This window comes from Mixophyes fleayi, chromosome 1 (genome assembly GCF_038048845.1).
Source record: "Mixophyes fleayi isolate aMixFle1 chromosome 1, aMixFle1.hap1, whole genome shotgun sequence".
In the NCBI taxonomy this organism is placed as follows: Eukaryota; Metazoa; Chordata; class Amphibia; order Anura; family Limnodynastidae; genus Mixophyes; species Mixophyes fleayi.
In genome coordinates, this window is record NC_134402.1 from 133,642,568 (window position 1) to 133,655,602 (window position 13,035).

General features: G+C 39.5%; 1 protein-coding gene across 1 annotated transcript in view; it reads left to right on the plus strand.

Annotated features, from left to right (window-relative positions):
- The first annotated feature begins 11,556 nt into the window (after positions 1 to 11,556).
- Positions 11,557 to 13,035, plus strand: part of ENPEP (glutamyl aminopeptidase) — a 43,307-nt gene continuing 41,828 nt past the window's right edge. The window contains exon 1 of the mRNA XM_075200640.1: positions 11,557 to 12,372. Within this exon, the coding sequence (XP_075056741.1) occupies positions 11,630 to 12,372 (743 nt within the window). The 5' untranslated portion in view covers positions 11,557 to 11,629. The remainder of the gene's footprint in view (positions 12,373 to 13,035) is intronic.

Genomic DNA, 13,035 nt, shown 5'->3' on the forward strand with positions numbered 1-13,035 from the left:
AAGTTGACAGCCGAGGGACCGAACACCAGGTAAGTTGACCCGTGTATAAGCCGAGTGCCCTTTTTCAGCATACAAAAGTATGCTGAAAAACTCGGCTTATACACGAGTATATACGGTATACTCAAAAAGAAGGAACCAATAAATGAAGATATACAAAGAAAAGATAGCTTTAAATGGGCTTTTTTCTCTCAATATAACTGTCAACATAAACAAATGGAGAAAGTGGTTAGAAAACACTGGCACATATTACTAAAGGATCTTGTCCTCAAAGAAGTGTTACCCACTAAACCTCTCTCTTTATATATAGAAAGGCACCATCTCTGAAAGATAAAATAGTTAGGAGTGTTCTTCCTGCATCAAACAATGAGGGGAGAATAAATACTAAAGGTTTCCACAGATGTGGGACATGTGCAGCTTGTAAAGCATGTAAATCTAAAAGTAATAAATTCACGCATTTTCTGTCCGGAAGTCAGGAATATAAGATTAATCAATTTATTACCTGCCATACGAAAAACGTTATATACCTAATTGAGTGTTCATGCAGCCTTTTGTATGTTGGAAGAACATCTAGATCTTTAAAGACTAGATTGGCAGAACACATTAGGAATATAAAGAAGGGTATGGAAAGCCACTCTGTTCCTGCTCATTTTAAGAAAGTTCATCAATGTTCTGTATCCCATATAAAGAACTTCTGGGGTATTCAAGCAATTGAAGCGAATTGGAGGAAAAATTATATATCTGTTAGATTAGCACAAACAGAGATGAGGTGGATACACAGATTACACACTCTCTCACCTGAGGGCCTCAATTTAGAATTTGAGTTAAAATTGTTTTTGGGGTAACATATAGATCAATAGTATCATTACATTCTGGATTAATGTTTTTATAAATATATGTTTTTATAAATAAATGTAATGGATTGGTGCTATGGAAGACTAGAGGAATTAATTTATTTATTTAATTTAATTACTTTATCCAGAAAGACTAACTATTATTATTGTTTATATTTACATTTTCTAGAAAGAAAATTTTTTTTTAACAATTTTTTTCAGTTTTTTTTATTTTTTTTTATATAACTTGTATTTTTATTAGTTCTGTTCATATTAGTCTTCTATTGAACCATTTCAAGTAATCTTTGCAATGGTTTTATATGCTATATATATATTTTATAGGTTTCAGCTAGAAATGTTCGTTCTATATGAAGAACATTTAGAGATAAAGTTTATTTGTATGTCAAGCCTCGATTTGGAGAAGAACAGGGGCAAACAGAACTATAAGTGTCTGTTTTGTATAAAGAACACCAAGCGATAAAATTTATTTGTATGCCAAACCTCGCTTCTGAGAGGGACTATGACACGCAAAACCGGAAGTACTATGACACGCAAAACCGGAAGTACTATTCCGGAAGTACATCGGAACATCATTTTTTAAACTTTAAAAGGAGGACTTTTCCAGCGTATAGGAGAAGCCTTGATAAAGACCATTTGGGTGAGGTCGAAACGCGTTGGCTACACGGGGACAAGTGCCACCTTTACAGAGCTAATACCTTCATTCCATGGAGAGGAGATATGCCCGTGGATATAACACATGCTGATTGTATTCTGGAGCTCTGGTAGGTGGACTTGCATCTATCTATATACGCTGTTTGTGGATTGGACTTTGTCCTTTTTAATTATCTGTACTTTGCATTGCAATATTGGTAGCTGTTTGTATTAAAGGATAAAACACTATATATCCTTTTTATCTTCCCTGTTTTGTTGAAATCTCTCCATCTTGAAAATTGTATGAGAGAAAATCCACAGGAGAAATATCTATGTGATACAAACAAACCAGTTATGATGATATATGGCGAATTACACCATTAATCGTGTAAGTGAATATTATGGTGTGAATACATGTTTTTAGTCACATTTTCTTGCATGACCCACTATAAAACATCACGTGGAGGGGCCTTTCTGACTTTATATGAAAATCTTTTAAGTTAGAATTGAACACATGAGGTGTGCCTGAATAAGGGGAATACTACTTGATTCATTCTGTTACATGTTTTTCTTTGTTTTGAGGATAACAATACCAACAGGAATTTTTCCCTACAAGTTCTGGTAGTTATTCTCAGTATATGGGAGAAGAACTTGAGAATTCAGTGAACATATATCTAGGTGGATTATTTGATCAATTCCTGGATTAATTTATGGTATGGACTCTGGATAACTCTGGACTCTATTATATTGTATATATTTGTATGAGCAAAAGTTTAGCGCCGTATGTTATACTTTACTTTGTTATATGTTATATTATAGAAATTAGGTGGATTCTATCATTAGTATAATTAGCGGCAGCTATTCTATTTAGCGCGGATGGTTTTTTCCATCTCTATACACTATCATGAACGACAGTGGCTGCATTCAGATGTCACAGTACTGCTCCTGGATTCAGGTAACAACAGTGGGAGAAACAAAGCATACATACAAAAGGGACATACATAGTATACAAAGTAAAGGCAGATGTGAAAATAAAGGGTAAGGAGGGCCCTGTTCGTGAGAGAGCTTACAAAGGGCAGAGTAGAGATTGGGACAGCAGTGAGGGTAATATAGGTGGGAGAAGGCTAGGTTCTAGTAAAGAGTTGAGTTTTCAGAGAAAAATTATATGTCTGAAGCAGGGGGAGAGCCTAATCAGACATGATAGATAATTCCAGAGGTGGGTAGCAGCATGGCAGATGTCTTCTAGTTGAGTGAGAGAGTCGGAGGCATGGCGTACATCAGAGGTAGATCTAAGAGAGTTTGAGAAAGAGTAATTTGAGATGAGGTTTCAGATGTATGGAGGGGTGGTGTTGTTGAAGGCTTTGTAGGTTGCGGTCAGTAACGTGACTTTAAGTCTAGAAGATGTTGGGAGCCAGTGTTAGAGATTCGAGGTGGAGTGGTGCAACAAGGAAGATCAGTCTTGTTGCGGAATTTAAGATGGATTAAAGCAGAGACAGGTGGGTGAAGGGAATGTCAGGAGGCAGACAGTAATCAAAGCGGGAGATGATGCGATAATGGCTAAGAGTCCAGTTTTGTTGCATGCTTGGGTAAGAAAAGGGTGGAGGTGACAGCACTGCAAATCAACATTGGATGTGAGTAAAGCAGACAGCAGAGTTAAGGGTGACACCACGGCAGCAGCGCAGTGGTGGCTTTGGGAGGAGGGAAGCAGATGAGCTCTGTGTTTAGATATGTTGAACTTTAGTTAGTGTTGGGACATCACAGATAAAAATCACATAAGTTATTAGAGAAGGGGAGAGGTCAGGGGGAGAGAAGCATATTTGGGTGTATTCAACATACAGGTGGCGTCAGGATACCTTTTGAACTGAAGCAGCATTAAGTCCCAGTTGCCGGTGACCTTTATCTCTCTCACCAAGTAGAATAATATCGCAAAGACACAGGTTTGCAATGATAAAAGTTCAGTTTTTAATATGAATAGCAAATTATTTCCAGCACTCCTTTCATATGTCCACAATGCATGGATGATAACTTGACGCTTCCCAAGGGATGCACATCTATCTATCTATCTATCTAATAGATATATAATATATATATATATATATATATATATATATATATATATATATATCCATAATAAGCAGCAGATAATCCAGGAAACATTAGTGTGACATGGCAATAAGTCCCAACACACATAGACGGAAAGACTGTTCAGGAGCACAGCATTATTACTTGTAGTAATTTGGCAATTACAAACAAGAAGCTGAAGAGCTGCTGTACAGCACAAATACTTATAGCAAGCTGAACGCACAGAATCCAGAATGGCAAATATCGACGGAGAAGCTGATGAGCCGTAACAAGTACAGTGCTGACACTGCAACAAGATGCAAAAAAGACAACCACGAAGTAGAAGCAGGTCCAGGCATTCACATCTCATCGTTGATCCCAAAGTTATGCAAACAATGAACTCAGCAGGAGTAAATGCAGAAACAGATTAGAATGTAAGTTCAGCGATATAGCAGCAGGTATTTCAATAGACATACATTCAGAAAACAGTTAGCAGGGATCCCAGTTGATACAGAGAGGAAAGAATGTAGCACAGCACCAATCACAGCATGTCACCACGGGTGATTTGACAAAAAGCAGTTTAGCAATGATGCTTAGTTCCCCCAATATACAATACAGTTCTGTTAAGTTGGCTTTAGCCTCAAGTGTAAAATCAAGAACACAGAAATAGAAAGCCGGTTACAACAACATGTATAATGGAGGATCCTAACTTAAGGCACACAAAATAAATCATAGACAAGCCATGCAGGTTCAGAATGGCAGCAGTAGTCAATGCAAATCAGAGTCAATATACTGGACAATGGTCTCAGACACCTAATCCTCAGGAAAAGTGTCATTGCACTGACCATCTCTTAAAGTAACAGATATTTCCTTCAGCACTCAATGCTCATCAGTACACATATCAGGTTAACCTCTCTATATCTCCTTAGGTCCACACCAGCTGTCAGTCTAGAAAAGGCTTGTGAGACACAGTTTCTTTAGAACCATATATATCGCACCAGGTAGACAGATCCTTTATTCCACCATAACATCTCCTTCATATAGTGATTAAATCAATCTGTATTGTTATGGTTCTAAGGACAGGTACACCCACACATTGTATAAATTTTTAATTTTAGAAAGAGAAAAAGAAGAATTGTGAAAGCGGGGCACTCTTTGTCTAAATAAAATTTTCCAAATCTTTATTGATATACATTAAAAAGTGTCCTTATGTATGGAACACTCATAGCTCGTAAAAACACTTGAAAGTAGCGAGATATTTAAAAGATGAGTAACAGTAGTGTGATGATTGTCTTAATAACTGCTAAAAGGATAGTTAACTACTACCCTAGCACGTCGCTAATTAGTGTATCAGAAAAATAATTTTGTTTTTGATAAGCATTATAATATCCCAACACTGCCTGCTTGGTATATATAATATATTAGATTAACAGATTGAATTACACGGATTAAAGTCCTTTTGACTATACGGTACCCATTTGTGATAACAGCTCCTTTATAATCCTTTCTAATTGGTATACATAAGCACTCTTGATCAGTGTTAGGTAATTCAATTTGACTGCTTCAGCTAGACTATCACTTCTTATACATGAATGGTAAACTATAAGCGCTTGTCACTAGGTATAGAGGTCTATTTATCAAGGATTTTTCCTGTGTTAAACAGCCGAAAACAACAGTTTTCAGGTGTTTACCGTGAAATTGCTATGTATTATTGAAGCATCGCAGCAGATATCTCAGATATCTGCTGCTTTGCATTTGCTATCGTTTTTCTGAGCACTCCCCATAACAGTCTATGGGAAGTGCTCAGAACTGCTATGTATTAAAGTCTAACTAGAGAAAATTTTCTCTTTTTCTACATGTTAATGTACGTCATCTGAAGCTGGCGTACATTAACATATCTGAAAACTTTTGTGCTGTCCAGCTCTGCTCTGAAGAGCAGAGCTGGACAGCGCATGTGTGGAGGGATCATGTGATCCCTATCTGTCACTCATCCTACAGTTTGCCGTCCAGGATGCTAGTGCACATGCACCAACTTTTCAGTCGGTGCATGCGCACTAACAAAAAAGAAAAAAAAAAGAGAAGATCCCCGCAGCCTTTAAACTTGAGAAAAGACTGCGATGATCAGGTGAGTCACTTCTCAGGGACAGCAGTCTATCAGCACTGCTGTCCCTGAGAAGTTTTTTAATATATAGCCGTTACTTTTCAATCCTTATCAAGGAGATAAGGATTGAAAAGTATCAAATGAAAAAAATGAAGGGTCATAAATAGACCCCATAATGAGCTCCTAGGTATGCTGGTATAGCGATTGAGCTGAATTAGTGAACGTTTGAAGTTAGCTGAATCTAAAAGATGAAAATCTATAATATTAAGCAGGAGAGCGGCACGCTATACTGCCAACGCGCGTTTCGCTATCTATCTTTCTCAAGGCAACCCGACGGAGCCCTCTGGTCAGTCTTTTAAAGTCTGAGACCCCGCCTCTAAGCATACGTCACTCCTAGATACGTTTATAGCAGATTATTTAACTGAAAGGTAAGTGAAACAATGTGAGTGAACATCTTATAGAGATTAATAATTGTTTCACTTACCTTTCAGTTAAATAATCTGCCCCATTAATTCTGAATGTAATCTGGTTCTTTATCCCTATCTCGATAATAGATTCCGTTTTATGAAGTGATAAAATAAAAACACTTCCTAATGGCTAGGAGACCTGTCCGTCAACCATGTACTTCCTGGTTGCTACAAACGTATCTAGGAGTGACGTATGCTTAGAGGCGGGGTCTCAGACTTTAAAAGACTGACCAGAGGGCTCCATCGGGTTGCCTTGAGAAAGATAGATAGCGAAACGCGCGTTGGCAGTATAGCGCGCCGCTCTCCTGCTTAATATTATAGATTTTCATCTTTTAGATTCAGCTAACTTCAAACGTTCACTAAGTCAGCTCAATCGCTATACCAGCATACCTAGGAGCTCATTATACCTAGTGACAAGCGCTTATAGTTTACCATTCATGTATAAGAAGTGATAGTCTAGCTGAAGCAGTCAAATTGAATTACCTAACACTGATCAAGAGTGCTTATGTATACCAATTAGAAAGGATTATAAAGGAGCTGTTATCACATAGTCAAAAGGACTTTAATCCGTGTAATTCAATCTGTTAATCTAATATATTACATATACCAAGCAGGTAGTGTTGGGATATTATAATGCTTATCAAAAACGAAATTATTTCCCTGATACACTAATTAGCGACGTCCTAGGGTAATAGTTAACTATCCTTTTAGCAGTTATTAAGACAATCATCACACTACTGTTACTCATCTTTTAAATATTTCGCTACTTTCAAGTGTTTTTACGAGCTATGAGTGTTCCATACATAAGGACACTTTTTAATGTATATCAATAAAGATTTGGAAAATTTTATTTAGACAAAGAGTGCCCAGTTATTATTATTATTATTATTATTATTATCATTTATTTGTTAGGCGCCACAAGGTTTCCGCAGCGCCGCACATAGTACAAACAGTAGACTATACAGGGTATAACAGTACAGAACAATAAACAAAAGTACCAATACTTCAGAAACTCCAGGCAGGCAGATGCAATAGACACGGAGCAGAAGAACGGGTAAGGAGACAGGAGGGAAGAGGGCCCTGCTCAAGCGAGCTTACATCCTAAGGGAGGGTTAAACCGACCAGGCACAAGAGGAGCCAGTTGAGGGAATGGGAGAGAGGGGAGAATGAGTGGAGGAGATGGGGGTTAAGTGGATGGTTGGTAGGCTTTGAGAAAGAGGTGAGTTTTGAGTGCACGTTTGAAGGAGCACAGAGTAGGAGAGAGGCGGATGGAGCGAGGGAGGTTATTCCAGTGAAGGGGGGCTGCACGGGAAAAGTCCTGGATTCTGGAATGGGAAGAGGTGATCAGAGTGGAGGAGAGGCGGCGGTCATTGGCCGAGCGCAGGGAGCGGGTGGGAGTGTGAATGGAGAGGAGGTTAGAGATATAAGGGGCAGTAGAGTGGGAGAGAGCCTTGTAAGTGGTGGTGAGGAGTTTGAAAAGAATTCTGTAGGGGAAGGGGAGCCAGTGTAGGGCAAGGCAGAGAGGGGAGGCAGAGGAGGAGCGGCGTGAGAGGTAGATGAGTCTTGCCGCCGCATTGAGTATAGAGCGGAGGGGGGAGAGACGGGAGTGGGGGAGGCCGGTGAGGAGGAGGTTGCAGCAATCCAGGCGGGAGATGATGAGTGCGTGTATGATGGTTTTGGTGGCCTCCTGAGAGAGAAAGGGAAGGATGCGGGCGATGTTGCGTAGTTGGAAGCGACAGGCTTTGGCAAGAGAATGAATGTGGGGGGCAAAAGAGAGAGAGGAGTCAAGGGTGACACCCAAGCAGCGGAGTTGGGTGACAGAGGAGAAGGTGGTGTTGTTAACGACAATGGAGAGGTCATGGTGGGATGGGAGGCTGGGAGGAGGAAAGACAATGAGTTCAGTTTTGGAAATGTTCATTTTGAGAAAGCGCTCCGACATCCAGGAGGAGATGGCGGAGAGGCAGTCAGATACCTGAGCGAGGAGGGTGGAGGAAAGATCAGGTGAAGAGACCACAATTCTTCTTTTTCTCTCTCTAAAATTAAAAAAAAACACAGTTTCTAGCATATCTCCTGTATTCCCCTTTTTTGATAACACGCGTTACTCAGGGCCTCTGAGCCTCAGATATCAGTAGGATTGAAACAGTTTGTTACAGGTGGTACTGGAGGCAGAATGAGCAAATTAGTTCACTAAGTGGAGCAGTGTACAGGGAGAAAAGCACAGGGCTAAGTCCCTAAAAGGTAGTTATAATGTAGGGGAGAATATGCCAAAGGTACAGACAGCGAAGGAGTGGTTGGATAGATAAATAGTGAACGATTAGAGCACTGTGGTATAAAGGTTAAATGGAGTGAATAGTGTGCAGGAGAAGTGACTAATGGTGTCAAAATCAGCAGAGAAGTCCAGGAGATTAAGAATGGAGAAGTAGTGTAGAGAGACAAGTTGAAGAGGTTGCGCGGTAAGAGGACTCTTACCACTCACAGGTCTAATGTAATGTCTCTCTTTCAGACTCAAGAAAAAAAAAAAGGTGAAGTAGAAAACAATAGAAAAATATTTTTTTATAAAGTGCTTTAATTTATTAATAAAGCATTTTTCTGTTGGTAACCTCTGGATATCACCATCCAGAGGTTTATTTATGACCTCAGTGTCGTAGGCATCAATATGTATCGCTGCTGAAATTTTCTATGCCGGAGACGCTCTGGGAGCTGTGGTGTTGAACCACCTCCTAAACGAATGGAAAAAGTACATTGCGCATAGCGCTTTCTCCCGGGAGGGATTCAGCGCACCCAGAGGGGCTTCAGCTGAATTCCATTAAAAATGTAACGCCATGTATGTTAGTTTGCTGAAAAAAGCTTTTTATTGCAGCTTAATAAATTGCCAAATGCTGCTGTCAAGTCTATGCGGATAGTGGTAAGTGCGAGATGTTAAGTGATGTTAATGCAGAACACTTTGATAAATGAAAACAAAAAAGCGGTAAGAGAGCTTATTGCCGGTGTTTACGCTGCCATTTTGGATCTTCATCACTTGTTAAATAGACTTACCTCTGATGAAACCGTCAGAATAGACTGAGAAACGCGTCAGGTGACATAATTTCCGAAATCCCGGTTGGCAGTTAACATCATACCAACTGCTACTTGTGAGGTTGTCCACACAAATTATCCGGATTGAATGGCCATTCCAACGGACGGCAGTACATAGGACTCTTATGGAAAGATAAGTTACATTAGCGATATACTAACATTGGATGCATACTGGTGTCCTAATTGATGTATGCATTGGAGATCCAAGTGCCACAACTGAGACGCTGTTATAGGAACTTCTCTTAACAACAGATGCCCAATTGGTTCGGCCATTTATGAGTCTGATCTTATGGACTGAATAATAACGCTAAGGCAGTTCTAATAGGATAACTGGAGTTCTGAGCTATACATCGTATAGGTATTCTGTTTTATGCATTTTTTTATTTGATTAAATAACGTGGTAGATTTATTAGCGCTTCCCTATTTATTTATTTCTTCTTGTGACTTGCATGTGGCAATTTCAGCAGTTTGCCTAGTGGGAGTGGCAGATAAATAGCCCCCTTTTTCCTGAGATATATGGTCACTTGGCGCCTGTGACTTTTGCTGTGTTAAATAGACACCTTAGACATAACCAGTAAGAAATTTATCAGCCTAATATGCAAAGGGACAATGCAGATTATCCATTGGGGGACACTGCGCACCCTCCCTTGCTCTGTAAATAGTTAGGCTGATTAATTTCTTACTGGTTATGTCTAAGGGGTCTATTTAACACAGAAAAAGTCACAGGCGCCAAGTGACCATATATCTCGGGAAAACGGGGACTATTTATTTACCGCTCCCACTAGGAAATCTGCTATATAAATAAATGGTGATGATGATGATTATGCAGATTATCCACTTTAAAAATAGTCAGATTTGGTATCTCTAGGTGCTAAAAATTAAATCTGAATGGTTTTTATTTATAATGCTAATTTTCAAGGAGCCATTGAGTTGGTATCCTCAGAAGCTGTGCAAAACCTCACATATAAAGTGTAGGGACAAATGGTTAGGATATGAGGACTGCACTAGTGGAATCTATATTGACAGATAGCAAATATAAAAAAGAAATATTAGTTTACAAAAAAGATGGTTCTGAATTATATAGCAAATATTATCTGTCATATAATTGTCACTACTCCTTTGTATGTGAAAACATCAATTTATTATAAACAATTCTTATTTATTATACAAAAGTTTCGTGCTTGGTCTTCTCTTCACTTTTCATTTCTGTCCAGCTCTGCTCCGAAGAGCAGAGCTGGACAGCGCATTTGCGGGGAGATCATGTGATCCCTCCCTGTCACATGCTAATTTGTCTTTCTTTGTTTTACACTAGGCTGCTCTGTGCGCATGTGCGAGTTTGGCGGGTGGCACATTTGCCCAACGATTACAAAATAGCCGAAGAACTTCACTGAAGGACCGTAAGAGAAAAGACAGTGTTAGGTAAGTGATACACTTCACAGGAACAGCCGTTTTTCGGAATGGCTGTTCCTGTGTTGTTTTTTTCATAAATATAAGAAATAGTTCAATCCTTATCAATGAGATAAGGATTGAAAATTATTTTTCATTTTATGCGGTTGTTGGTAAATGTGCCCCTAAGTTTGCTGCACTAACGTCCGCATTATATGGACACAAAATAAGAATTTCCTCATATTTAAATAGATATATGATTGATCCAGAGAATTATAAAGCGAATAACTAACACTCTTCTTTCCCTAATACATCTGAGGCGCATTTGCGGTAATTACTGGATACCATGCAGTATACTACACCTCATTGAATACAATAATATCTCTCTGTATAGACTGGGACTAATATATCAATGACACATTGTCAAATACTATCAGATCAGCAGAGAGCAGTCATATAGAGGCTTTCATTTTGATCAACTGAGTTGCTATTTTTAACATGCTATTTATTTTGTTACTTGTTGTATAATACATAAGAATTGTTTATAATAAATTGATGTTTTTATATACAAAGGAGTTGTGACAATTATATGACAGATAATATTTGCCATATAATTCAGAACCATCTATTTTGTAAAGTAATTCATTTTTTTTTATATATAATGCTATCTGCCAATAGAGATTCCACTAACGCAGTCCTCATATCTTAATCTTTTGTCCCTTAGACATACTCCAGCTATAGCTCCATAAAACCATTCATAACAGTTATAATCTAAACTGCATAGTTAGATTACTCAAAGTTAATAAAAGTGTCATTGCAGTTTTTTGAGCAGGGTCCACTGATAAATCTATTGCTGATTAACACTGGTTTATTTTCAACTACACTCTGCTGTGGAAGAGGAGGAGGAGGAGGAGGAGGAGGAGGAGGAGGAGGAAAGGAATAAAAATAGAAGCAAGTTAGAAGTAGTTTTCACTGAGGAGTGCTTCTCACAAGTCTGGGCTCAGCAGCGGGGAGGAGTGGAGGAATTTTTGCTGCACATCTACTACTAACTATACATCATGGGAAAGGAAATGGAAGACATGGGCATGTTCGAGAATGGGGGATCCAAGACACCCTGTATCAGAGGAAAACATGTGGCTATGATTGTAGGGGCAGTAGTGGTTGTGGGATTAGCTGTAGGGCTGGGGGTAGGACTTACATATCCGGAGCCGTGTAAAAATACCAATGGAGACGATGTCACCAAACCGACTTCATCTAGCACGTCCTCCAGTACATCTACATCTAGCGCATCCTCTGGTGCATCTTCATCTACTACAACTACTACCAGCTCATCTGGCTCCAGCACTACCTCTTCACCATCGCAGATTGAAGCTTGCCCTGTTTTAGATGACAGCAGCGGAGAATGGAAAGAGTTCCGACTCCCAGATTACATCAACCCCCTGCACTATGACCTGGAGATCAAGCCTGAGTTGGAGGAAGATACGTATAGCGGCAATGTGACAATCTGGCTGAAACTGACCCGTGCAGAGACTAAGCACTTGTGGCTGCACATCAGGGAAACGAAGATCACAGGGCAGCCCCGGTTGGTGGATAAAAATGGCGTTGATATCCCCATCAAGCAGTGCTTCGAGTACAGAACACATGAATATGTTGTAGTGGAATCCACACAGGTGTTGCCAATCAATGCGAACGATAATGAACTAACCGATACTTACCGCCTGACACTGCAGTTTGCTGGAAAACTCAGCGGCTCTCTGGTGGGGTTCTACCGGACCACGTACCAGGAAAATGGAATAACCAAGTAATGTATTACCCATCTCATCCAAGTTCTTTTTCTCTATAAATGTTTATCTCTGGTTTCCAGATTGTTTAATGCAAGGAACGGTGTCAAAGACATAGGTAACCTGCGGCTCTCCTGCTTTTGTGGAACAACAAGTTCCATATTGCCCAGCCAAAGTGTGCCAACAGCACATTAGCAAAAGATTAATGCACTTCTTTAGGCCTTTAGAATTAAGCCCATTGCATATTAATCAGAATGATGAATTAGGCATTGAACTTTTTTTTTTTTGCAAAGAATATATACATTTTGAGAAATGTGTAAGGGGTTACAGTGTCTTGTTTATAAAAGAAAAACTAAAGTACAACTCACAATTTATGTGCAGGGCAAAATGTCTAGGTTTTGCATCAGTTCACCTAGATGGTCTATCAAACGCACCTTAAGAAATGTAGGTGCACTTGCACAAATTGAGGCACATGCCACCACCACCACCAAATAGGATTATGAACTTTCCCTCTGCCATTTTGCAATGATAATGATAAACGACGATCTTGATAAACACCTATTTTAGCTATGTCCTATCTATTTCTTTGGTCGCAAAGTGGGGAATTTGCTATAGGGACTGGAGGGGACAGCAGTAAGATGCGGTGAGGGATCCAAAGATCCCTCTACCGCAATACTCTCCCC